General features: G+C 43.1%; 1 protein-coding gene across 8 annotated transcripts in view; it reads left to right on the forward strand.

Annotated features, from left to right (window-relative positions):
• Positions 1 to 26,738, forward strand: part of dock3 (dedicator of cytokinesis 3) — a 966,938-nt gene that overhangs the window by 119,979 nt on the left and 820,221 nt on the right. For all 8 annotated transcript variants that reach the window (XM_063067780.1, XM_063067785.1, XM_063067784.1 and 5 more), the window contains exon 2: positions 6,793 to 6,876. In XM_063067780.1, coding sequence (XP_062923850.1) covers positions 6,793 to 6,876 — 84 coding nt within the window. The remainder of the gene's footprint in view (positions 1 to 6,792; positions 6,877 to 26,738) is intronic.

The raw sequence follows: 26,738 nt of genomic DNA on the forward strand, positions 1-26,738 counted from the left end.
CTAATTTTTGCTCTACTATATACCCTGTCTTTGCTTTTATGTTGTCTTTGATTTCTTTTGTTAGCCATGGCTGTCAACTTTCCTTTAGAATACTTACTCCTCCTTGGGATGTATAGCAAAGAGTGGGAATAAACGGGACCTTTTCAGAATGGCAGGCGGTGACTAGTGGGGTACCGCAAGGCTCAGTGCTGGGACCCCAGTTGTTTACAATATATATTAATGACTTGGATGAGGGAATTAAATGCAGCATCTCCAAGTTTGCGGATGACACGAAGCTGGGTGGCAGTGTTAGCAGTGAGGAGGATGCTAAGAGGATGCAGGGTGACTTGGATAGGTTGGGTGAGTGGGCAAACTCATGGCAGATGCAATTTAATGTGGATAAATGTGAAGTTATCCACTTTGGTGGCAAAAATAGGAAAACAGATTATTATCTGAATGGTGGCCGATTAGGAAAAGGGGAGGTGCAACGAGACCTGGGTGTCATTATACACCAGTCATTGAAAGTGGGCATGCAGGTACAGCAGGCGGTGAAAAAGGCGAACGGTATGCTGGCATTTATAGCGAGAGGATTCGAGTACAGGAGCAGGGAGGTACTACTGCAGTTGTACAAGGCCTTGGTGAGACCACACCTGGAGTATTGTGTGCAGTTTTGGTCCCCTAATCTGAGGAAAGACATCTTTGCCATAGAGGGAGTACAAAGAAGGTTCACCAGATTGATTCCTGGGATGGCAGGTCTTTCATATGAAGAAAGACTGGATGAACTGGGCTTGTACTCGTTGGAATTTAGAAGATTGAGGGGGGATCTGATTGAAACGTATAAGATCCTAAAGGGATTGGACAGGCTAGATGCAGGAAGATTGTTCCCGATGTTGGGGAGGTCTAGAACGAGGGGTCACAGTTTGAGGATAGAGGGGAAGCCTTTTAGGACCGAGGTTAGGAAAAACTTCTTCACACAGAGAGTGGTGAATCTGTGGAATTCTCTGCCACAGCAAACTGTTGAGGCCAGTTCATTAGCTATGTTTAAAAGGAAGTTAGATATGGCCCTTGTGGCTACAGGGGTCAGGGGGTATGGAGGGAAGGCTGGGTTCTGAGTTGGATGATCAGCCATGATCATAATAAATGGCGGTGCAGGCTCGAAGGGCCGAATGGCCTACTCCTGCACCTATTTTCTATGTTTCTATGTTTCTATATATCACGTGCCTTCTGAATTGCTTCCAGAAATTCCAGCCATAGCTGCTCTGTTGCCATCCCCGCCAGTGTTCTTTTCTCATCAGTTCTGGCCGATTCTTCTTGGCTGTGTCATTCCCTTTACTCCACTGTAACACTGATTCATCTGACTTTAACTTCTCCTCCAACTTCAGGGTGAATGTGAACATTTTATGATCATTTTCCCTTACGGGTTCTTTTACCTTAACCTTTCTAATCAATTCTGGTTCTTTGCACAACACCCAATCCAGAGTAGCTGATCCTCTAGTGGACTAAAAAGCCATCTTGAATGCACTCTAGAAATTCCCCCTCTTGTAATCTAGCACCAACCTGATTTTCCCATATAACCTACATATTGAAGTCCCCCATGACTATTGTAACATTGTCCTATTGGCATGTATTTTCTGTCTTCCATTGTAATTTGTAGACCACATCCTTACTTCTGTTGGGGGATCTGTATGCAACTTCCATCATGGTCTTTGTACCCTTGTGGTTCCTTAGCTCTATCCACAATAATTCAACACCTTCTGACCCTATGTCACCTCTTTTTGATGATTTGATTTCATTTTTTAGCGCCTCTGCCTTCCTACCTATCCTTTTGATACATTGTGTATCTTTGGACATTAAGTGCCCAGCTACAATCATTCAGCCATGATTATACATTGTACCTGCCAATCTACAGCTATGCTGTAATTTCAAGTACCTTATTCCATGTATTGCGTGCATTCAGATATAACACCTTCAGTCCTGTATTCATCCTTTTCGATTTGTCTGCCTTGTATGATGCAACTCATCCTGTTGACTGCAATTTTTCCCTATCAGCAGTCTCTCCTGACTACACATTGCCTCTGTTTGTAAACCAGTTACTTCATCCTCAGTATGACTGTCTGCCTATCCTACGACACTACTGGCATTGAAATACAAACAGCTCAGGACACTAGTCGTACCAGGCTCAACCTTTGTCTGAAGTCTTACCAACATCTGCATCTGCAGCCTCTCCACTAACTGTTCTGGCAGTCTGGTTCCCATCCCCCGTCACTCTAGTTTAAGCCCCACTGTGCAATGTTAACAAATCTTTCTGCTAGGATACGGTAGTCCTCCTTCAGTTCAGGTGCAAACTGTCCCTTCTGTACAGGTCCCACCTTCCCTGGAAGGGAGCCCAAAGATCCATAAATCTTATGCCCTCCTTCCTATACCCAGTCCTTAGCCTTGTATTAAACTGTATAGCTATCCTAATCGTAGCATCATTAGCACATGACTTGAGTAACAATCCGGAGATCACACCCTGGAGGTCCTGCCCGTTAACTTAACACCTAATTCCCTGAACCCACTATGCAGAACTTTGTAACTCATCCTACCCATGTCATTGGTACCTACGTGGACTACGACTTGTGGCTGCTCACCCTCCTACTTAGAATGCTGAGAACTCGATCACGCATCTCCCAAGACCCTAGCACCTGGGAGGCTACATACCATTAGGAAATCTTGTTCTCGCCCACATAACCTCCTGCCCATTTCCCTAACCAAGGAATCCCCTATCATTTGGCATGCCTCTTCTCCCCCCTTCCCTTCTGAATCACAGGGCAGACTTGGTGCCAAAGATCCAACCACTGTGACTGTCGTCTGTTAGGTCATCCCCCATCCCCACCCCAACGGCATCCAAAGTGATGTACCTGTTGTTGAGGGGTATGGCCACAGGGGTACTCTGCACTGGCTCTTTAACCCCTTTTCCCCTTCCTAACCCTGTTGTCTTGTGTTTGGCTGATGCAAACGACAATGTCTCATGGTCACTTCAGTTTGCAAACCACATTGCTTGTGCAGCCAGCCCCCTGCTGTGAGCTAGCTGTCAGTGCTCTGTATACAGTGCTGTTTGTAAAGCTGTACTTTTAACTGACTGATTACTGCCTACAAATTTCATTAAGAGATGAAGACTAGTTCTTGTTTGAATTAATATCTGCGATATTCACATAATTCTAGAATAGTCTCTAACATAGACTTGATGAGCCAAATTGCTCAATGGCTTAATTTTGCTCTGTTTGCACATTCCACTAATAGATACCAGATAATGTCATCTACAGGGTTTTTTTCTGATATATATACAAAGTCACTATTTGTTTGCTGAAGGAATAAAGTGTATGTTAGAGGTAATTACACTCATGTCGATTTTTATCGATACTCCTACATAGCTGACGCTCCTCCGGACGATTCCAGAGTGATTTCACTTGTTTTACAATCATGACTGCAAATGCCATTGCTTTCAAGCTCCCTGAATTCTGGCAGGAGCATGCTATTGTTCGGCTCGCTCAGGCAAAGACCAATTTGCAGTGCAGGGAATCTCACAAGACAACATGAAAAATGTTGTCACATCATCAGATAGCTCTACGGTGACCAGGGTGATGAGCGTCGTACAGTAAACCCCCCCTCCCCCCCCCCACCCGGAAGCCAGCAGATACAATGCTCTTAAGCAACTCCTTCTAGAGACTTTCGAACTTTCCGAGTCTGAGCGCTCTCGTCAGCTCCTCTCACTACCCGGTTTAGACGACTCCAAGCCGTCATCCGTCGGAGTTGATGGACCACATGTTATCCCTCCCAGGCGGACATCAGCTGTATTTCATCTTCAGAGAGCTTTTCCTGCAGCAACTACCAAGTGAGGTGCAGTCGGCTGTAGCTGGCTGTCCCCCTCAAGGACTTCTGGCCTGTAGCGAGAGAGGCTGGCAGTGTGCCTTCTGTCACCAAGGGGGCCTGTGTGACCATGTGGCTGGACGATTTCACTGCCTCGCGTTACCTGAACATGAGACAATCAGCGCAGCTCAACGACTGTCTCCTACCCTGTGTTTCTACCACCCAAGGTTTGGGCCGAGAGCTAAGAAGTGCTGCCCACCCTGCGGGTTCAAGGGGTCAGGAAACGGAAACCGGCTGGCGCCCATTAGCTGCTATGGATGTTGGCAGGTCAGGCAGTTTGTTGTTTGTTACAGACTTTGTGTCTGGGTGCCATTTCCTCTGTGACACAGGCGCCCAGTTGAGCGCCTGCTCATGTCTAAGTTAGACATATGAACTGGGGAATATAGACCGTATCTCGAGACTTCCAACAACAGCTCCATCTGGACTTGTGATAAGTGCGAGATGGCGCTGTACTTTGGCAGGCAGAAGTTCTGCTAGGATTTTGTGTTGGCTCCATTGTCTACAGCCCTGCTGGGGCCGACATTCTCTGTCCTAGACATCCTTCTCGTTGATATCCAGAACAGGGCCTTGTCAATGCAGAGACTTCCTACTCCCTCTCTGGCGCACACTGCCAGCAGCACTTCAAAGTTTTCCAGCGCCCTTTTTGCCTTCAACTTCCTCTGCCTCCTTGCTGAGTTCTCGGACCTGAGCGAACCCAGCTTCTCCTCCACTAAACACAGGGTGAGCACCACATCCTTATCACTGGCCCACCCATGCACACCTGCACAAGGTGCCTTGACCCGGAGAAGTAAGCCATTGCCAAGGCTACGTTTGACACCAGGGAGTGCCTGGGTATCGTCAGGCAGTCCAGCAGTCTATGGGCTTCCCCTCTCCACATCGTGTGAAAACTGGGGGGGGGGGGGAGAGGGTGAGTTGGCGTCCATGTGGCGATTACCGCTGCCTCAACGACGCGATAATTCCTGACCGATTCCTGATTTCCCCCACATCCAGGATTTCTCTGCCTGCCTGGCAGGGAAAATTATTTTCCTCAAAGGTGGACCTCATTCGCAGTTATTACCAGGTCCCTGTCCACCCAAGTGACATTCCAAAAACAGTTGTTATTACACCGTTTGGTTTGTCTGAGTTCCTTTGAATGCCATTTAGACTGAAAAACGCAGGTCTCAATGGTGAATGGTGGAGCAGGCTTGAGGGACTATCTGCCCTACTCCTGCCCCTATTTTCTTGTGTTCTTGTGGGGATAAAGTGTAAACATTGGCCTTCCAATGGCAGCCACATCCTACTTATGAATAAAATATCATGCAAATAAGATTATTGTTAGCTCTTGGAATAACTACTTTGATTGCTTTTCTTGTGCACGTATTATAATTGCTATTTAATTTTGTTCTTATTATCTATTTTTAAAAAAATGTTTATCTTCTCTTGTAGTACTGTAGTACTGTTTGTAGCTTTGGTGTTTATACCCAAGGCCGAGGAAAATGGTGCCTCTGTTCTATTGCTAAGTTTTACAATGAGAAATATGATCTATTATGCAAATAAATATGAATTCCTGTATACTGAAGTTTAGGAGAATAAGTACCAGCCTGACTGTGCCATTCAAGATTCTGGGAAGGCATCAAAGTGTATGGACAGAGAGCAAGAATTTTATATTGAGATAAAGGATCAGCCATGATGCCACGCAATGAAAGAGCAGGCTCAATGGGCCAATTGCACTACTGTTGCTATATGATTCACAAGGTAGGTGTTGAACTTTGGGGGAGAATCTTTTTTTTACAGGAGAAGGAGGTGACTTGTTGGGGGACAAGAGAATTTCTTAAATCAGATAATGAAACATTTTTGGAATTGTCAATCCTATGAGTCTGGTCATGCTAAGTAGTTGAGCATATTCAAGGTCGAGTTCTATAAACTGTTAGAACCAACTGAATCAAGAAAAATGGTGTAGCGTATCTGATGGATTGCGAGAATGTGGCGAGTGCACATGTGACTAGTAAAGTTGACTTAGATACTGGATCAGCCACAGTGCCGTTGAATGGCAGGGCAGGCTTAAGGTGATGTATGACTTCCTCCAATTTTTATTTTTTTATTTTCAAGTTGGTTTGGTGTACATGTTTCAATCTACAAAACCCAACAACCGATCATGAGAACTTGGCCATACTGAACAAACGTCTCTTCTGGTTCCTTTGCACTTTGAACTTGGTTAATTGCATAACTGGTGACTGACATTTAAATAGTTTTTAAAATCTCTTTAAATGGCATAGAGAGAATGTCAATGCTATGAAGAGAGTTATGTTTATGGTGTCATTTAATGTTTTAACATTTGCATTGGAGTAGATTTAAAGTGTTTACAGAGATGTTGCCTTGTTTTAACATTTAACTACCTAGGTAATGATAGAAACATATTTTTGAAGTTCTATAGAGTTATCATCCTCTTAAATTATAATTCTGATCATTTGTAAATTTATATATTTCAATGCCTCTTACCCCAGGAGGCTAGCTATTTGTTCTGACTATAACTGATTTATTGACATTTACTGCAAATATTTTAAGAGTTGAAATACACATTTGATGTTAATTCTTCTCTCCAAGAAGAAATATTTTCATTTTAACACCTTTTATCTATCAAGGTAACAAGAAGAAACAAGTTAATAAGTGGAAAGTCACGATGATCTTTAGATGTTAAATGATAGAAACATTAAAAGCATATTGAATGCAGTCATCTAACAACAACAGCAGAGCCCAAGTTTATTGTAATTGAGAAAATTCCTTGGTTTGGACAGACTTAGCAAGGAATCCTTTCCCTTCTCTACTTCCAGGCCCAAGACTATACTGTTAGAGCGAGGGGAAGGAGCTGCTGGCTTTGGCTTAAACAGTCCTAATGTTAAATATCACTTTCTGATTTTTTTTTAGTGATATGCAGCTTTCGTGCTTCAGTGCCTCAAGGACTTGTACTGGAAATTGGCGAAACTGTTCAGATTTTGGAAAAGTGTGAAGGTAAGAATATCAGAATGATACCTGAGTCCTGTGGTTTATAATCTTGGTCAAAATGGCATCTGTTTAAGCATGAGTTGTAAAACATTAAATCTCGTATGTTCAAGCACAAGTTTAATTTAATTTGCATCTGCAGCATTTACCAACAATGACTTTAAAATTTACTTACTTCATATATATGATTTATTTATCGATCCATATATTTTCAACAAGCCAGGATGATAAAGTTCCCCTCATGTTCACTAAGTTATGAACTTTCACTTGGATGCCAGCATTTATCCATAGGTAAACAACAGGAATTCTGCAGATGCTGGAAATTTAAGCAACATACATCTAAGTTGCTGGTGAACGCAGCAGGCCAAGCAGCATCTATAGGAAGAGGCGCAGTCGATGTTTCAGGCCGAGACCCTTCGTCAGGACTAACAAATGTGTATTGTTTTCTGGGAGCTAGGGTCTTGGACATCTCAGATTGAGTCTGCAGTATTCTTATGTGGGAGGGTGAACAGTCAGAGGCTGAGGTCCACATCGGTGCAAAAAACATAAGCAGGAAAGCTGACAAGGTCCTGGAAAGTGAGTTCAAGGAGTTAAAGGTGCTAAGTTAAAGGATGGGACCTCCCAGATTGTGATCTCAGAGTTGGTCCCAGTGCCACATGCTGGTGAGGCCTGAAATAGGAAGATCGTACAGTTCAACAGATGGCCTAGGAGCTGGTGCAGGAGGGTGTGCTTCAGGTTTTTGGACCATTGAGCTCTCTTCCAGGGAAGGTAGGCCTTGTACAGAAGCATTGGTTTGCACCTGAACTGGAAAGGGACTAATATCCTAGCTGGAAGGCTTGCTAGTGCTGTATTATGGGGTTTAAACTGGAGTTGCAGGAGGATAGGAGCCAGAGCAACAGAATAGGTAGTGGAGTAGTTGTGGAGAAATAAGTTGTTAAGCTTGCATACAAAGACAGGAATTGAAAGGTCGAGCATGGTGAAATTAATGTTCTGAGTTGTATGTATTTCAGTGCAAGGACTATTGTAGGAAAGGTGGATGAGCTTACAGCATGGATCAGCACGTGGAATTATGACATTGTAGCCATTAGTGAGACTTGCTTGTGGGAGGGGGAAGACTGGCAGCTCAATGTTCCAGGGTCCTGTTCTTTTGGATGTGATAGAGTTCAGTTTCAAGTTTATTGTCATCTGACTGCACATATATACAACCAAACGAAACAACGTTCCTCTGGACCCAGGGCACCCACAAAACATATATTGTACACGACATGTAAACCATAATATTGAAGAAGAAGAAAGCCCTCAACTCCGAGTGGAGTCATCAGGACGCCGCTATGACGGCATTTTTTTTTAGCAGACTTTCTTATTTTTACGAGGCAGAGTTGCTAGCTCAACGCTCAACCCAGCACAGATGGAAAGCGTGCAAGGGAGCCGGCTGGATTCGAACTCGGGAGCCTTTGTTCTGAAGTCCGGCGCTGATGCCAGTACGCCACTAGCTGGCCAAAACCATAATGTTACCATGTATAAAATATAATTCAGAATGCATGGAACACACATCACAGATAAACAGGAAACTGTTCTGTGAACTGTAAATGTCTCGCTGTCCTAGTGATGAAACCTCTGTGCTGGCAGGGTATTCATTAGTCTCACAGCCTCAGGGAAGAAGCTGTTGCCTCTGTATATCCTTCCTGATGGTAGAATGAAAAGGATTAAAGGGGGAATGGTGACATTACTAGTCAAGGAAAATGTCAAGGCAGTGCTCAGACGGGTCAGACTGGAGAGCTCATCTACTGAGGCTTTATGGGTGGAACTGAAGAATAAGAAAGATATAAGAGGTGTTGCCCTTTGGGAGAATAAACCAGGGCAGGACTTGCAGGGTGAGTGGTAGGCCACTGAGGAGTGTGGTAGGCATGGAGAATATAGATCCAGAATTCCTTGAAAGTGCCATCACAGGTAGATAGGGTCATAAAGAATACTTTTGGCACATTGGCCTTTATAAATAAAAGTATTGAGTACATGAGTTGGGATGTTATGTTGAAATTGTATAAGATGTTGGTGGAGTCTAATTTGGAGTGTTTTGTGCAGTTTTGGTCACTTACATACAGAAAATGTGTCAATAAGAGTGCAGAGAAAATTTACAAGGATGTTGCCAGAATGTCAGGACCTGAGTTATAGCTAGGGTAAATGCAAGCAGGCCTTTTCCATTGCGGTTGGGTGAGACTACAAGTAGAGGTCATGGGGTTAAGGGTGAAGGGTGAAATATTTGAGTGGAACATGAGGTGGGACTTCTCTCGGGGTGCTGAGGGTGTGGAATGAGCTATCACAGAAGTGGTAAATGTGAGTTGGATTGCAACATTTAACAGAAACTTGAATACGTATATGGATGGGAGGGTTATGGAGGGTTATGAGGCTATTTTGCAGGTCAATAGGATAAGGCAGATTAATAGTATGGTACAGACTAGATGGGCCAAAGGCCCTGTTTCTGTGCTGTAGTGTTCTATGACTCTAACCTAATAATCTTTAAATATCAAAGATCAAAGTACATATGTGTGTCACCATATACTACCCTGAGATTCATTTTCTTGCAATACAAAGAGTACTAAATACAAGAACCAATAGAGTCAATGAAAAATCGCAGACTGCAAAGATGGGCAAGCAACCAGTGTGTAAAAGGTGACAAACTGCAAATACAAAAAGTGAAAAAGTAAACAACGTAATAATAAGTAAGTAATAAATATCAAGAACATGAGATGAAAAGTCCTTGAAAATTAGTCCATTAGTTCAGTGTTCGGTTGAGTGAAGTTATCCCCTCTGGTCAAGAGCCTGATGATTGAAGAACATGTGGGTCCTGAGGCTCCTGTACCTCTTTCCTGATAGCAGCAGCAAGAAGAGAGGATGGCCTGAATGGTGGGGTCCTTGATGGATGCTGATTTCTTGTGACAGCATTTCTTGTAGGTGTGCTTAACGCTGGGGAGACCTTCACCTGTGATAGACTGGGCTGTATCCACTCTTCCATTCAAGTCATTGGGATCAATATACCCAAAGAGTTGGCCTCCATGACTGTTTGTGGCAATGAATTCCATGATCCTCTGGCTAAAGAAACTCATCTGTCTTCTAAAGGGATGTCCTTTCATTGAGAGTCTGTGCTCCCTGTTCCTAGACTTTCCCATGATTGGAAACATCCTCTCCACACACACTCTATCTCAGCTTTTCAATATTCGGTAGGTTTTAATTAGATCCCCCCGCCCCAACCACACCACCATCCTTCTGAACTTCAGTGAGTACAGGCCCAGAGCCATCAAATGCTCCTTGTACATTAACCCTTTAATTCCTGGGCACATTCTTGTAAACCTCAACTGGTTTCTCCCTAATGTCAGCACATCTTTTCTTAAAGATGGGGCCCTAAATTGTTCACAATACTCCAAGCATGGTCTGACCAATGCCTTCTAAAGCCTTAATCTTACATCCTTGCTTAATATTATAGTCCTTTGAAAATGAGTGCTCATGTTCCTTTTGTCTTTATTGCTACTACTCAATCTGTAAGTTAACCTTAAGGGAATCCTGCCCTAGGACTCCCAAAACATTTTGTATCTGATTTCTGAATTTGCTTCCCATTTAGAAAATAGTCTACAATTTTATTCCTTCTACAAAAGCCCATGATCATAGACTTCCCTACACTGTAAGCCATCTGCCCATTCTTTTAATCTGTCAGTCTTCTGCAGTTTCCCTGCTTCCTCAACACTACCTGACCCTCCACTTACGTTTGTTATCTTCTGTAAACTTCACAAAGCCATCAATGCATTCATCCGAATTATTAACGTCAGAATCAGGTTTAATATCATTGGCATACTTTGTCTAATTTGTTGTTTTGCGGCAACAATACATAATAAAAACTGTAGATTACAATAAGGAGTATATATAAAAAATAAAGTTAAGTTAAATAAGTGGTGCAAAAAGAGAAGGGGAAAAATAATGAGGTCGTGTTCACCGGTTTATTGTCCATCAAAAATCTGATGATGGAGGGAAAAAAACTGTTTGTGAAACGTTGAATGTGTGTCTTCAGGTTCCTGTTCCTCCTTGATTGTAGCAATGAGAAGAGGGCAGGTCCTGGGTAATGGGGGTACTTAATAATTGATGCTGCATTACCTTTTGAGGGTGTCTTTGATGCTGGGAAGGCTAGCACCCATAATGGAGCTGACTGAGTTTACAACTTTCTCCAGCTTTTTCTAATCCTGTGTGGTGGCCCCTCCATACCAGATGGTGATGTAGTCAGCTAGAATGCTCTCTACAGTATACTTGTAGAAATTTGGAAGTGTCTTTGGTGACGTATCAATTCTCCTCAAACTCCTAATGAAATGTAGCCGCTGTTGTGCCTTCTTTGTAATTGCATCAATTTGTTGGGCCTAGGATAGATCCGCAGAGACGTTGACACCCAGGAACACGAATCCGCTCATGTTTTCCATTTCTGATCCCTTGTTGAGGACTGGTCTGTGTTCCCTCAACTTCCCCTTCCTGAAATCCACAATCAATTCCTTGGTTTTACTGATGTTGAATACAAGCTTGTTGTTGCGACACCACTCAACTAGCTGATCTATCTAGGGCCTGTAGGCCTTCTTGCACCATCTGAAATTCTGCCAACAATAGTTGTGTCATCAGCAAATGCATAGATGGCGTTTGAGCTGTGACTAGCCACACAGTCATGGGTGTAGAGAGTAAGCGCGCATCTTTGAGATGTGCCAGTGTTGATCCTCAGCGAGGAGAAAATGTTAATTCCTATCCGCACAAATTGTTGCCTCCTGATGAGGAAGTCAACAATCAAGTGGCAGAGGGAGGAACAGAGGCCCGGGTTTTGGAGCTTGTGGATTAGAGCTGAGGGTATTATTGTGTTGAACGCTGAGCTGTAGTCAATAAACAGCAGCTTGATGTAGATATTAGTAGTAATTTGTCCAGGTGAGCCATGGCTGAGTGGAGATCCAGTGAGATTACATCTTCTGTAGATTTATTGTGGTGATAGGCAAATTGCAGCGAGTCTAGGTCCTTGCTTAGGAGTTGATTCTAGCCATGGACAACATCTCAAAGCACTTCATCACAATAGATGTGAGTGCCACTGGGAGATGGTTGTTGAAGCAGTTCACTCTGCTTGTTTTGGGCACTGGTATTATTGTCACCCTTTTGAAGCTGATGGGATCCTCCAGCTGCAGCAGTGAGAGTTTGAAGGTGTCCTTGAACACTCCTGCCTGTTGGTTGGCACAGGTTTTCAGGGCTTGATGCTTTTGGAGGGTTCACCCTCTTGAAGCATTTAACATGAAAAGTAGCAGACCCGACATTGACCCCTGAGGAACACCATTTGTCACTGGCAGTCAACCAGAAAAGGCCATCTTTATCCTACTCTTTGCCTCTGCCAGTGAACTATTCTTTTGCCCATACTAACATCTTTCCTGTAATGTAGCCTCATGTGCAGCACTTTGTCAAGGGTCTGAAAATCCAAGTAAACAACATCCATCGACTCTCCTTTGTTTATCCTGCATATTATTTCCTCAAAGAATTCCAAAGGATTTGTCAGACAAGATTTCCCCTTAAGGAAACCACACTGACTTTGGCCTACTTTATCATGTGCCTTCAAGTATCCCAAAACCACATCCTTAATGGACTCCCAACATCTTTCCAAACATGGAAGTGAAGCTAACTGGCATATGAGGGGTGATTAATAAGTTCATGGCCTAAGATAGAAGGAGTCAATTTTAGAAAACCTAGCACATTTATTTTTCAACATAGTTCCCTCCTACATGTACACACTTAGTCCAGTGGTCGTGGAGCATACAGATCCCTTCTTTGTAGAAGTCGGCATCTTGGACCTCCAGAAAGTGGTCCATAGCAGGGGTGATTGATAAGTTCGTGGCCTGAGGTGGAAGGAGATGAGTTATACAGCTCTTGTTACATGCGGTTCAACTCTTTGAGTGATTATGCAGAAAGTTTGAAGTTAATAACTCATCTCCTACCTGCTATCCCTAAACAGGCCCTGTCTATCCAAATACTTAAATATCCGGTCCTTTAGAATACCTTCCAATAACCTGCCTACTACTGTGTCAGGCATACTGGCCTATAGTTTTGTGGCTTATTCCTAGAGCCTTTTTTAAACACCAGAACAACATTAGCTATTTTCCAATCTTCTGGCATTTCACCTGTGTCTAAGGTAGTTTTAAATACCTATGCTAGGGCCCCTGCAATTTCTGCAACAGCCTCCTAAAAGGTCCAAGGAAACACCTTGTTAGGCCTTGTGGATTTATCCATCCTAACAGCAAGCATCTGCTCCTCTGTAAACTATATACATTCCATGTCTTCACTGCTGTTTTGCCTTTAGTTCTATAGTCTGTGTCCACCTTCTAAGTAAATATTGATGCGCTAATCTATTTCAGATCTCTTCCCCTCCCCCTGTTTTGTTTGGCACCATGCATAGATGGCCACACTGAGTTTCAAGGAGCACAATTTTGTCCCTTGCTATCCTTTTGCTCTTAATATATCTGTAAGAAGCCCTTGGGATCCTCCTTTACCTTGTCTACTAGAGCAACCTCATGCCTTCTTTTAGTCCTCCTGATTTCCTTCTTTTGCATTTCTTATGCTCCTTAAGCACCTTATTTGTTCTTTGTTGCTTAGACCTGCAATGCACCACCTGCTTCTTAAGCAGGATCTCAATATCTCTTGAAAACTAAGCTCTCCCAAACCTAAATATGAGGAATTCTGCAGATGCTGGAAATTCAAGCAACACACATCAAAGTTGCTGGTGAACGCAGCAGGCCAGGCAGCATCTCTAGGAAGAGGTACAGTCGACGTTTTGGGCCGAGACCCTTCGTCAGGACTAACTGAAGGAAGAGCTAGTAAGAGATTTGAAAGTGGGAGGGGGAGGGGAAGATCCAAAATGATAGGAGAAGACAGGAGGGGGAGGGATGGAGCCAAGAGCTGGATAGGTGATTGGCAAAAAGGATATGAGAGGATCATGGGACAGGAGGACCAGGGAGAAGGAAAAGGGGGAGGGGGGGAAAACCCAGAGGATGGGCAAGGGGTATAGTCAGAGGGACAGAGGAAGAAAAAGGAGAGTGAGAGAATGAATGTGTGTATATAAATAAATAACGGATGGGGTACGAGGGGGAGGTGGGGCATTAGCGGAAGTTAGAGAGGTCAATGTTCATGCCATCAGGTTGGAGGCTACCCGGACGGAATATGAGGTGTTGTTCCTCCAACCTGAGTGTGGCTTCATCTTTACAGTAGAGGAGGCCGTGGATAGACATATCAGAATGGGAATGGGACGTGTAATTAAAATGTGTGGCCACTGGGAGATCCTGCTTTCTCTGGCGGACGGAGCGTAGGTGTTCAGCAAAACGATCTCCCAGTCTGCGTCAGGTCTCGCCAATATATAGAAGGCCACATTGGGAGCACCGGACGCAGTATATCACTCCAGCCGACTCACAGGTGAAGTGTCGCCTCACCTGGAAGGACTGTCTGGGGCCCTGAATGGTGGTAAGGGAGGAAGTTTAAGGGCATGTGTAGCACTTGTTCCGCTTACAAGGATAAGTGCCAGGAGGGAGATCAGTGGGGAGGGATGGAGGGGAATGAATGGACAAGGGAGTCGCGTAGGGAGCGATCCTTGCGGAAAGCAGGGGGGGGGGAGGGAAAGATGTGTTTAGTGGTGGGATCCCGTTGGAGGTGGCGGAAGTTACGGAGAATAATATGTTGGACCCGGAGGCTGGTGGGGTGGTAGGTGAGGACCAGGGGAACCCTATTCCTAGTGGGGTGACGGGAGGATGGAGTGAGAGCAGATGTGCGTGAAATGGGGGAGATGCGTTTGAGAGCAGAGTTGATGGTGGAGGAAGGGAAGCCCCTTTCTTTAAAAAAGGAGGACATCTCCCTCGTCCTGGAATGAAAAGCCTCATCCTGAGAGCAGATGTGGCGGAGACGGAGGAGTTGCGAGAAGGGGATGGCATTTTTGCAAGAGACAGGGTGAGAAGAGGAATAATCCAGATATCTGTGAGGGTCAGTAGGCTTACAGTAGACATCAGTAGATAAGCTGTCTCCGGAGATAGAGACAGAAAGATCTAGAAAGGGGAGGGAGGTGTCGGAAATGGACCAGGTAAACTTGAGGGCAGGGTGAAAGTTGGAGGCAAAGTTAATGAAGTCAACGAGCACAGCATGCGTCCAGGAAGCAGCGCCAATGCAGTCGTTGATGTAGCGAAGGAAAAGTGGGGGACAGATACCAGAATAGGTTTGGAACATAGATTGTTCCACATAGCCAACAAAAAGACAGGCATAGCTAGGACCCATACGGGTGCCCATAGCTACACCTTTAGTTTGGAGAAAGTGGGAGGAACCAAAGGAGAAATTATTAAGAGTAAGGACTAATTCCGCTAGACGGAGCAGAGTGGTGGTAGAGGGGAACTGATTAGGTCTGAAATTCAAAAAGAAGCAGAGAGCTTTGAGACCTTCCTGACGGAGGATGGAAGTATATAGTGATTGGACATCCATGGTGAAAATAAAGCGGTGGGGGCCAGGGAGCTTAAAATCATCGAAAAGTTTAAGAGCATGAGAAGTGTCACAAACATAGGTAGGAAGGGATTGAACAAGGGGGGATAAAACCGTGTCGAGGTATGCAGAAATGAGTTCGGTGGGGCAGGAGCAAGGTGAGACAATAAGTCTGCCAGGACAGGCAGGTTTGTGGATCTTGGGTAGGAGGTAGAAACGGGAAGTGCAGGGTGTGGGAACTATAAGGTTGGTAGCAGTGGATGGGAGATCCCCTGAGCAGATAAAGTCGGTGATGGTGTGGGAGACAATGGCCTGGTGCTCCTTAGTGGGGTCATGATCGAGGGGTAAATAAGAGGAGGTATCCGCGAGTTGTTGCTGTGCCTCAGCAAGGTAGAGGTCAGTACGCCAGACTACAACAGCACCCCCCTTATCGGCGGGTTTAATAATAAGGTTAGGATTAGTGTGGAGGGAGTGGAGAGCAGAGCATTCGGAAGGAATAAGGTTGGAATGGGAACAAAGTGCGGTGAAGTCGAGACGGTTGATGTCCCGTCGGCAGTTAGCAATAAGGAGATCTAGAGCAGGCAGAAGACCAGAGTGTGGTGTCCATGAAGAGGAGGAGGGTTGAAGACGTGAGAAGGGGTCATCGGTGGGGGTGGAAGAGTCCTTGCCGAAGAAGTAGGCTCGGAGACGGAGACGGCGGAAGAAGAGTTCCGCATCATGGTGAACGCAGAACTCGCTGAGGTGTGGGCGAAGGGGGACAAAGGTGAGACCCTTACTTAGGACAGAACGTTCTGCCTCAGACAGTTGAAGGTCGGAGGGGATGATATAGACCCGGCATGGATGAGAGCTGGGATCAGAAGGGGGAGGGGGGAGGCTGGGGGTGTCAGTGGAGAGGGGAGGGTTGGGGTGAGAGGAAGATGGAGCCTCTGAGGGCCTAGGAGCTGATGGTGGGATCTGAGGGAGACGGGGTTGCAGAGTGCTGGTGGGGGAAGGGGAGACGGGAGTCACAGTAGCAACACATAAAGACCCAGCCTGGAGTCACAGTTGGTGGTTGCGCAATCGCTTTGAAGGTGTCCATGGTCGTTGCTGGAGTCTGGGTTTTGAATATGCCCTATGGTGTTGGAGCCGGTGAGTTCAATGGCAGGAGCCGCAATCTGAAGTTCATGCCTGCTAGTGTCAGGGCCAGCAGGCTCTGGGGTCTGCAGATGTAAGATCTTGCTATCTCTCCTAAACCTGTTGGCCTTTATTCTGATAGGAACATACAAACTCCGTATTCTCATGATTTTGCTTTTGAAGTGTCCCACTTACCAAACACAACTTTGCCAGAAAACAACTTATCCCAATCCACAGTAGCTGAGTACTTTCTGTTGCCTTCAAAATTGGCCTTTCTCCAGTTTAGAATCTCAACCTGAGGACCAGACCTACCCTTCTCTATAAATATCTTGAAACTAATGGAATTATGATCACTAGACATGTGTTCTCCTACACATACATTATCTGCCCTGCCTCGTTCCCTAATGGGAGATCCAGTATTGCATTCTCTTCTGTTGGGAGCTCTATATATTCATTAACAAAATCTTCCTGAACACATTTGACAAACTTTATCACGTGCAGCCCTTTTATGGTATAGGAGTCTAAGTCAATAAGTGAGAATTTACTGGGAAAACCCAGTCAAGGTCAATGGTGTGTTGGCCTTCATTAGTCAGAGAAGCAGTCAGTTCAACAGTCATGAGGTAATGTTGCAGCTCTATAAAACTATGATCAGACCACACTTGGATTACTATGTTCTGTTCTGGTCACCTCATTATAGGAAGACTGTTGATGCTTTAGAGAGGATGTATAGGAGATTTATAGAAGATGTTGCCTGGGTTGCAGAACATGTCTTAAAAGGAAAGGCTGAGTGAGCTAGGGCTTTTCTCTTAGAAGCAAAGGAGGATGAGGGGCAACTTGATAGAGGTGAATGCGATTATGTGAGGCATGGACAGAGTAGACTGCCTGTATCTTTTTCTCAGGATGGCAGAGCTTAAGGTGAGTGGAGGAAAGTTTTGGGGAGATGTCAGAGGTAGATTTTGTTTTTACACAAAGTGGTGGGTGCATGCAATGGATTATCGGGACTAGTGGTAGAAGCTAATACAGCAAGGGGCATTTAACAGGCCCTTAGATGGGTATGTTTTTATAAGAAAATAGAGGATATTGGGCTATGTAGGAGGAGGGAAGGTTTAGACTGACTGGAGTAGAATTATATGAGTTGGCACAACATTGGCGGCAGAAAGCCCATATTGTGCTGTACTGTTCTACATTCTTTACTTTGTACTTCCTCTGGCAGCACTTTACATCAGCTGGATGACGTTTGAAAGTGGAAATGTGGATGAAGACAGCTTTAAGATAGTGTTGCTGTTAGTAAAGTCATGAGCACATATGTTGTGAAGCATAGCTTGCAATGATAGCAGGTTGGCTAATGGTGAAGCTAGCTATGCAAAGCTATGACAAGTGTGTGTAAAAACGCAAACAGCAGGAATATTGCAGATGCTGGAAATTCAAACAACGCACATAAAAGTTGCTGGTGAACGCAGCAGGCCAAGCAGCATCTCTAGGAAGAGGTGCAGTCGACGTTTCAGGCCGAGACCCTTCGTCTGACGAAGGGTCTCGGCCTGAAACGTCGACTGCACCTCTTCCTAGAGATGCTGCCTGGCCTGCTGCATTCACCAGCAACTTTTATGTGTGTTGCAAGTGTGTGTGTTTTCATTACCTTGGTCTTATTTTTGTCTAATTTTGCATTATCAGCGTTATTTCCTTATTATGTTGCAGCCCCAATACTAAAGTTATCCCAAACTGTATATCAAATATGCTATTAATTTATTTACAAAGCTAATATTATTCAATCATTGGAAAATGTCCAGTGTGATGTGCTACAAGCCTTTTCTACCATACCATTCTTGATGGAGGGCTTCGCTCGGAAAAATCGACTCCAGCCTGGTCTGCTGACTTGCTCCAGCATTTTGTGCATGTTACTCTGGGTTTCCAGAATCTGCAGTCTCTTGTATTTATGCCATTATGTTTCATCCTTCTCATGAGTTTTTTGCATTGAAGTTTTTACAAGACCTCGATGTGGCTGCTGTAGGAACTTACATACCATTATCCTTGTTTCTCTTGGATGTGACAAGCTGCTCATACTCATTATTCCACAGTTGAATAGTCCGTAATTAACTGCAGTGTTAACAGTCTCCAGAACAGGCTGCATCCTGATCAGCGATGTCAAATAAAAATACTTTGACTGCACATCAGACCATGTGGCTAGACTGAACAGGTTGTTAGGGGTGTTAAACAGCATGATTACCTCTGGTGTTCAAAGTATCAAAACCCATTAAAAAGTTAAGTATGCTATCTGCTTTCTTGGAAAAATATTAAAAATTGCACCTAACAATGTTATAAGAACACTTAATTAAGTACTTTCAAATAAATCCAATTAACTCCTTGCAGCCACCCTTCTGCATTGGAATAAATGGCTGTATTGACATGTGTCATTGATGGAATTTATGCAAGGGCAGTGAATCATTGTACCTTTTGGAAACTGTAGGGAATTGGCATTCAGCAGCCAGACTGCATGAGGACTCCAATGAGAAATGCAGACAATAAATTACACATGCTGACCAGCTGAGAAGTTCAGGACTTTTACAAAGATGCAGGTGTCCTGGACATCTGGAATGCACTGGCAATTGTTCATGGATCTGCTGTTATGTCTCAGGAATGTCCAGGTCATTGTGTAAACTAGAAACTATGGTAAACATCTGGGGTTGGTGAAATAGCTACAGGTATAAAGTGAGTACATTTTCAGTCCACTATGTACTTTGATATTGTGACTCACAAGAAGATTATGGTCATATCTAGGCATTCGAAATATAATCTTCAACGAATGATTGATTAAAGGAGGAGCCTTATGCGGAAGTGTTATAAAATTATTTCTTTGCATGTGGTTTAATCTATGAATAACGAGGAAGTCAAAGTCTTATTAAAGCCACTTCATTGTTTTCTCAAGGATGAAATGGTTTTAATAAGACCTTGACTTTCTTATTATTCATATATTCACTTAATTGTTATTCACCTTTTATTTCAAAGGATTTTCTCGATCCTTTGGAATGGACTTTTTTCACCATTTCTGTCCTTCATAGGTGTTTGACTTTGTAATTTGCATTTGGATGGATGAAGAGAATCCTGTAAACAAATAATTTCATTACATTATGAACTGTGCTTGTATAAATTCTAGACATCCTATTAGACCGTCGACATAGGAGCAGAATTAAACCCTTCGGTCCATCAAGTCTGCTTTGCTATTCTATGTTGCCCAATTAATTATCTCTCTCAATCCCATTCTCCTGCCTTCTCCCCATAACATTTGATGTCTATCAACCTCTGTTTTAAATATACCCAAGGACTTAGCCTCCACAGCTGTCTGTGGGAAGGAATTCCACAAATGCACCACTATCTGAGTAAAGAAATTCTTCCTTATCTATGCTCTAAAGCAAGGGTCCCCAACCTTTTTTGCACCACGGACTGGTTTAATATTGACAATATTCTTGCGGACTGGCCGGCGGAGGTGGGGGGGGGGGCTGTTAATCACGACTGGAATATAGGCGATAAGTTAATTATAAGTCACTTATAAGTGGCTAATGCACTCAAATTCGTTTCTAAAAGGGTTTATCTGACGAATTTAATATTAAACATACAGCGCATATTTTCCTCGCATGAACATATAAAATCATTGCAACATACCAATATCGCTGAATCAGTGGGAGCCCTGGGCTTGTTTCCCTGCAACAAGACGGTCCCATCGAGGGGTGATGGAAGACAGCAATACTCGAAGGGGGTTCCTTATGTCCAATCTATTCCGCAATTTAGTTTTCGTTGCACTCATTGCAGAAAACCCCGCTTCGCAGAGATATGATGTTGGAAATGGAAGCAATGTTTTCAGTGCTTTCGTGGCTATCTCAGGGTATTCAGCCTTGACTTTGATCCAGAATACTGGCAGAGATGTTATGTCAAACATACTTTTTGGCCCACTGTCATTTGCAAGCTCGAGGAGTTGATCTTCTTCCCGTGCTGACATGGATGATTCACCGAGGACATTCACAAATGGGTCACGCACCCATTCCTTTGCACGTCTTGGGTCATTTGCAGTTGAAAAGTAATGCTCGAATTCTGTCGACAGCGAAGACAGGTGATCGTGCACCAACTGTGAGAAGGACGGTGCAGCCTTAGTCTCTCCCAAAATCCCAGCTAATGTTGGGAACATGCCAAATATGCCCCTGTCCACTTGCCGTCCCCACAGTTCCAGTTTGGCTTTGAAACCAGACACTTTATCTGCCAACTTGAAGACAGTTGTCATTCTCCCCTGAAGTGACAAATTGAGTTCATTGAGCAGGTTGAAGATGTCACACAGATTAGTGAGTTTTGCTATCCACTCCTCGTCACTGAAGTGTGCTATCAGTGGTGACTTTTTTCCTGAAAGAAATCTCTGTAGCTACTCTCTTAACTCAAAAACCCTGGCCAGGGCTCTCCCTCTTGATAGCCACCTGACTTCAGTGTGTAAGAGGAGGCGTTTGTGCTTTGCATCCATTTCCTCGCAAAGCTGCTGAAACAGACGTGAGTTAAGGGCTTTTGCTTTGATGTGATTGATAACCAAAGCAGTTTTGAGGGCTTCATTGCCTCATTAGACAGCTTGTCTCCACATATCACACACAGGGGGCTTGGAGCATGTAAGTCGCCAGTCGCAATAAAGCCATATTTTACGTACGACTCGTCGTATTTTCTGTTGAAGGAAGCTTTTTTTTTTGCAGTCTCAGCCTCAGCTGTCTCTGCGTTATCATCATTGTTAGGCCTTTTATGTCCCCTACTATATCTTGAAAGAAACTCTCAAGCGACGTTTGTATTTTACTCATCGAGTAGTTGTAGGTTAATGACCGATTTATGACCTCTCGTGGGTAATGACCTCGCGTGCGTTCAACAGTGGGCGTGACTGTGAATGAGGAAAGGTGCAGCTGATTCATTATCGTTTCATATTGCTAAATCATATTGTTTCCTTGTGGCCCTGCAGCACATGCTTTGTGGCCCTGTACTGGTCCGCAGCCCGGTGGTTGGGAATCTGCTCTAAAGGGGCATCTATGTATTCTGGGGCTGTTCCCTCTGGTCCTAGATTCCCCACCACAGGAAACACATCTTCTCTCTATAAGCCTTTCAATATTTGATCCCCCCCCCCCCATTCTTCTAGACTCTAGCAAGTACAGGCCCAAAGCCATCAAGTGTTCCTCATATATTAATCCTTTCATTCCCAGGATAATTCTTGTGAACTTCCTCTAGACCCTCTCCAATGCCAGTGCATCCTTTCTTAGATAAGGGGCCCAAAACTGCTCACAATAATCTGACCAATGTTTTATAAAACCTCAGCATTATATCCTTGCTTTTATATTTTAGTCCTTTAAAATGAATCTTAATTTTTCATTTGCCATCATTAACATCGACTCAATCTTTAGGCAATCTTGCACAAGGTCTTCCCAGTCCCCTTGCACCTCTGATTTCTGAATTTGCACCTTGTTTGGAAAATGGCCTACACATTTATTCCTTCTATCATATATTTCCCTGCATTGTATTCCACTTTCCATTTCTTCGCCCAGTCTCCTAAACTAAGTCCTTCTGCAGCCTCCCTGCTTCCTCAATCCTACGTAACCCTCCACCTATCTTTGTGTCATTGGCAGACTTGGCCACAGAGCCATCAATTCTGTCATACAAATTATTGACAGACAATATAAAAAAGTGGTCCCAACATAGACCCCTGCGGAACACCTACCAATAAAACTCCTCTTTATTCCTTTTAGAGGTCATTTAAACTCAACCTGGTTGCTGTGCAGTCATTTCTCAAATAACTGACTACATCAGCTCCTCTTCCATATGCAGTATTAGTATTTGTATATTCCCATTTTATTATGCATGGGTGCAAATGTATTTCAGCCATGTGATCTGCCCTGATTAGCTATTGATCAAGTCTGAAATTGAAGAGTTTTAGGGGGCAGAGATGAGTGTAGTGGCCATCACTAAGGAGAAATGGGTGCTATGGAAGATGAAAGGCCTGAAGGTGAATAAACCACCTGTACCAGATAGAATTGGGTGGCATTTTTGCTGCTTCTGTTGCATTTGGCTGTTTTTTACAACGTTGAGTTTCTAGTTCAATGCTCAACACTCAATCCAGTAAGGATGGAAAGTGTGCAATGAAAGGAACACCAACCAGATAGAAACCCAGAGTTCTTTAAGAGGTAGCTGAAGACATTAGTGGTGTTCTTTCAAGAGTCACTGGAGTCGGGGAGCATCCCAGAAATCTGGAACTTTACAAATGTGACACCACCCTTTCAGAAGGGAAAGAGGCAAGAGACGGGAAATTATTGACTTGTTTGCTTGACCTCTGTGGTTGGGAATATTTTAGAGTCCATTATCAAGGATGAAATTTTGGAGGACTTGAAAGTGTACGATAAAACAAGATAATGTCAGTACAGTTTCATTAGCGGTGAACTGACAAATCTGTTAGAATTATTTTAAGGGGGTTAAAAGCAGGTTAAAAATAAGTCAGCGGATATCATTGGATTTTTCAGAAGACCTTTGACAAGATGCTGCACATGGGGCTGATAAATAATATAAGAGCCTGTGGTATAGAGGCAAAGAGGCTGGTTAAATTGGCTGATTGAGCAGAAGTCAGATCAGGGTTAAAGGGGTACTTTATACGATGGCTGCCAGAGACTGGTGGAGTTCTGTAGGAATCAGTGTTGGGACTGCAACTTCTCACTTTATACATTAATAATCTGGATGTAAGCTGTATGTTTAGCCCCTTGCTGTACTCGCTTTATACTTTGACTATGTGGCTACGTACAGTTCCAATGTCATGTTGACATTTGACACCACCGTAATTGGTCGAATCAAAGGTGGTGACAAAAAGGAGGAAGAATGGAAATCTGTCTGAATTGTGCCACAACAACAACCTCTCACTCAATGTCAGCAAAAATATAGCTGATTATTGACCACAGGAGGAGAATACTGAAGGTCCATGAGCCTGTCCTCATCATGGGACCAGAGGTGGAGATTGTCAGAATCTTTAAATTCCTCAGCATTATTATTTCAGAGGATCTATCCTAGGTCCAGCAAGTAACATTACAAAGAAGACATGGCAATGCCTCTATTTTCTAGAGGTTTGCGAAGATTTGGCTTGTCATCTAAAACTTTGACAAAGGTATATAGATGCATGGTGGAGATTATCCTGACAAATTGTGTCATGGCCTGCTATAGAAACACCAGTGCTATGGAATGTAAATGCCAACAAAAAGTTGTAAATACAGCTCAGTTCATGACAGGTAAAGCCCACTCCACCATTGGCCACATCTATAACGAGCACTATTGCAAGAAAGCAGTATCAATCATCAAGTGTCTCCATCATCTAGGCCACACTTTCTTCTCACTGCTGCCATCAGGAAGGAGGTACAGGAGCTTTGTGTCCCACAACACTAAGTTCAGGAACAGCTAGTACCTTTCAACCATCAGGCTTCTGAATCAGCATGGATCATCGTTCATCTCAAATATGAACTTGTATCACAACCTGCAGACTCACTTTCAAGGGTTCTACAACTCATGTTCTTCATATCATTTATTTATTTTTATTTTTCATAGTTTGAGTTTTGCACATTGGTTATTTTTGTTATGTATAGTTTTTTTTTATAAATTCTATTGTATTTCTTCATTTTCTCGTGAGTGCCTGCAGGGCGATTGATCTCATGGTAGTATATAGTGACAATATGTACTTTGAACTGATGGCGTTGTGGCCAAATTTGAAGATCTCGATAGGTGGAGGGATGGGAAGTGTTGCAGAGGCAGGCAGTCTGCAGAGGTACAGTGGATTGGGACACATCGGGACAAGTACATCTTGACTCAGTTAAGTGGCTGCCCTAATTAGCCGAAGTTTCGTGGAAATAGTTAAAAAAGTTTTTTAAAAAAGGACAAACTACTGTTTAACTAAGTAAGAAATTATGAAGCACAGAACACTATCAATGTTACTATAGAATTATGAAACTATATTAGTTCCTAATAGTTATTGATGGAGGAATTCAGCTTTATGCTGCCGTGTTCTTTTGACTAATAAAATCAGCACAGACTCCTCATGTACAATGCTACCGATGATTGTATCTTCCAAATCTTCATTTTTATTGTAACATTCAAGATGATTGTCGTTAGCTTCCAATTCTTCATAGGTCCTAACTTGTTGAAGTAGTGAAATAATTTCATTTTCACTCTCGGCAGTTTCTGATATCTCCAAACCTAAATGCATGAAACTGCAATGAGTAAAACTATTCTGAGTTGACTTACTGCTTATTTCTTGATAATAATCAGTGACAAATCGCTGCTTATTGAACACAAGCACACACAACTGTTAAAAACTGTTCACTAAGCATGGTGTAGTGTTCGGTAATAGTCTCCTGCCCCAATTAAGTGGCATAGTGTCCCACTGAACTACTTTAACAAACTTTCTTGATTAGCTTTAGTTCTTAAAAGTTGGCCCGAATAAGCAGCTGCCAAGATTAACTGATGACCCAATTAACTAGAATCCACTGTACTTGGAAGGTTTGGGAAGGTGAACAGAGGAGAGGCAGATGGAATACAGTGCAAGGATGTGTGGGGTTATGCACTTTGCTGTGAAGAATAAAGGTATAAATTATTTTCTAAATAGGGAGAAAGTTCAGAAATCAGATGTGCAAAGGAACTTCTGAGGTTTAGTTCAGCATTTCTACAGGAGTAACTTGCAGGACGGGTTGGTAGTAAAGAGGGTAAATGCAATGTTAGCATTCATTACAGGAAAACTATAATCTAAAAGCAAAGATGTACTGCTGAATCTTTATAATGTGTCTTATGTCTGAGGAAGGATGTGCTGGCCCTAGAAAGAGTCTAGAGGAGGATCACAAGAATGATCCCTGGAATGAAAGGCTTAATATACAAGGAGCATTTAATGTCTCAGCCTATACACAATGGAGTTCAGAAGGATGAGGAGGGATATCTTTAAATGCACTGGATTCTGAAATGTCTGGGTAAAATGGATTTGGAGAGGATCCTTTCATTGTAGGAGTGATTAGGATCTGAGGCCATGGCTTTAGAATAAACGGATGTCCCTTAAAAACTGAGATGATGAGAATATTTTTCAACCAGAGGGTGGTGAACCTGTAGTGAACTTGCCGCAGAAGGCAAAGATTAATAGGTTCTTGATTAGTAAGGGGATTATGGGGTGAAAGTGGGAGATTATGGTTTAAAATAAAACCAGCCATGATTAAATGGTGGACATAATTAATAGGCTGAATAGCCTAATTCTGCTCCAATATTTTGTGCTTTTATGATCTTTAAAGGCCACGCTCTCCTTGCTAGCTGACCATTTATGTCATATTTCATCATTACAGTGTCACAATTCCTGAGCAACAGCACTCACTGAAGCCGTTTGCATTGAGCAAATGGAATGAACTTTCCGTCAGCAATGGAAAGAATTATTTTTACATAGTGTTTACTCCGCACTTCTTTTTACGTTTAGAATTTTATCTCTCCTTTAACCACAGTGTAATGAGGAGCCTGATTTAGTTCACCCTTCTTTCCCTCCAATTCATATACATCTCAATTTTGCTCTCAGTCCAGCATACAGTTGAACTTCAAACTTCTTTTATATTTGAATCCACTATTTCATCTGGTAGAATATTTTAAAGATTCACTGCCATGTGATCTATTTTCACTTCAGTTTGCACTGAGTTAATTTAGTTTGTTTATGTAATTTCTTGTTTAATATTCTGAGGTTTAGGCTATCTATATTGGCATATTTATTCATGATTAGGTTCTTGTTTAGTAAGGGTGTCCAAGTTTACGAGAAGAAGGCAAGAGATTGGAGTTGAGAGGGAAAAGAAATAAGTTATGATCGAATGGCAGAGCAGCCTTAATGGGCTGAATAGCCTAATTCTGCTCTTATGTCTTATGGTCTTATTAACTAACTTCCTTCTCTCCAGATGATGAACATATTGTCATTTGATTATTGCATTTAGACTTGCTGTGTGACAGAAATACATGTGCTGGCATAATGATTCATTATAGCTTCTCTGGGCTTTTCTTGGCATTTTCTGTGATTACTTTCATACATTTTAATACTGTCTTTGACAACCTTGATATTTTGATAGCCCCGTGTCATTTTTATTCAGTTTTTTGGGATGTTTTCAGAAATGGCAAGTCTCATATTTATTGTCCATCCTCATATTGATCTTTGTCATGAGTATTGAAACAAAACTATAAAGAATTGTGCAGAT

This window comes from Mobula hypostoma, chromosome 15 (assembly GCF_963921235.1).
Source record: "Mobula hypostoma chromosome 15, sMobHyp1.1, whole genome shotgun sequence".
Lineage (NCBI taxonomy): Eukaryota > Metazoa > Chordata > Chondrichthyes > Myliobatiformes > Myliobatidae > Mobula > Mobula hypostoma.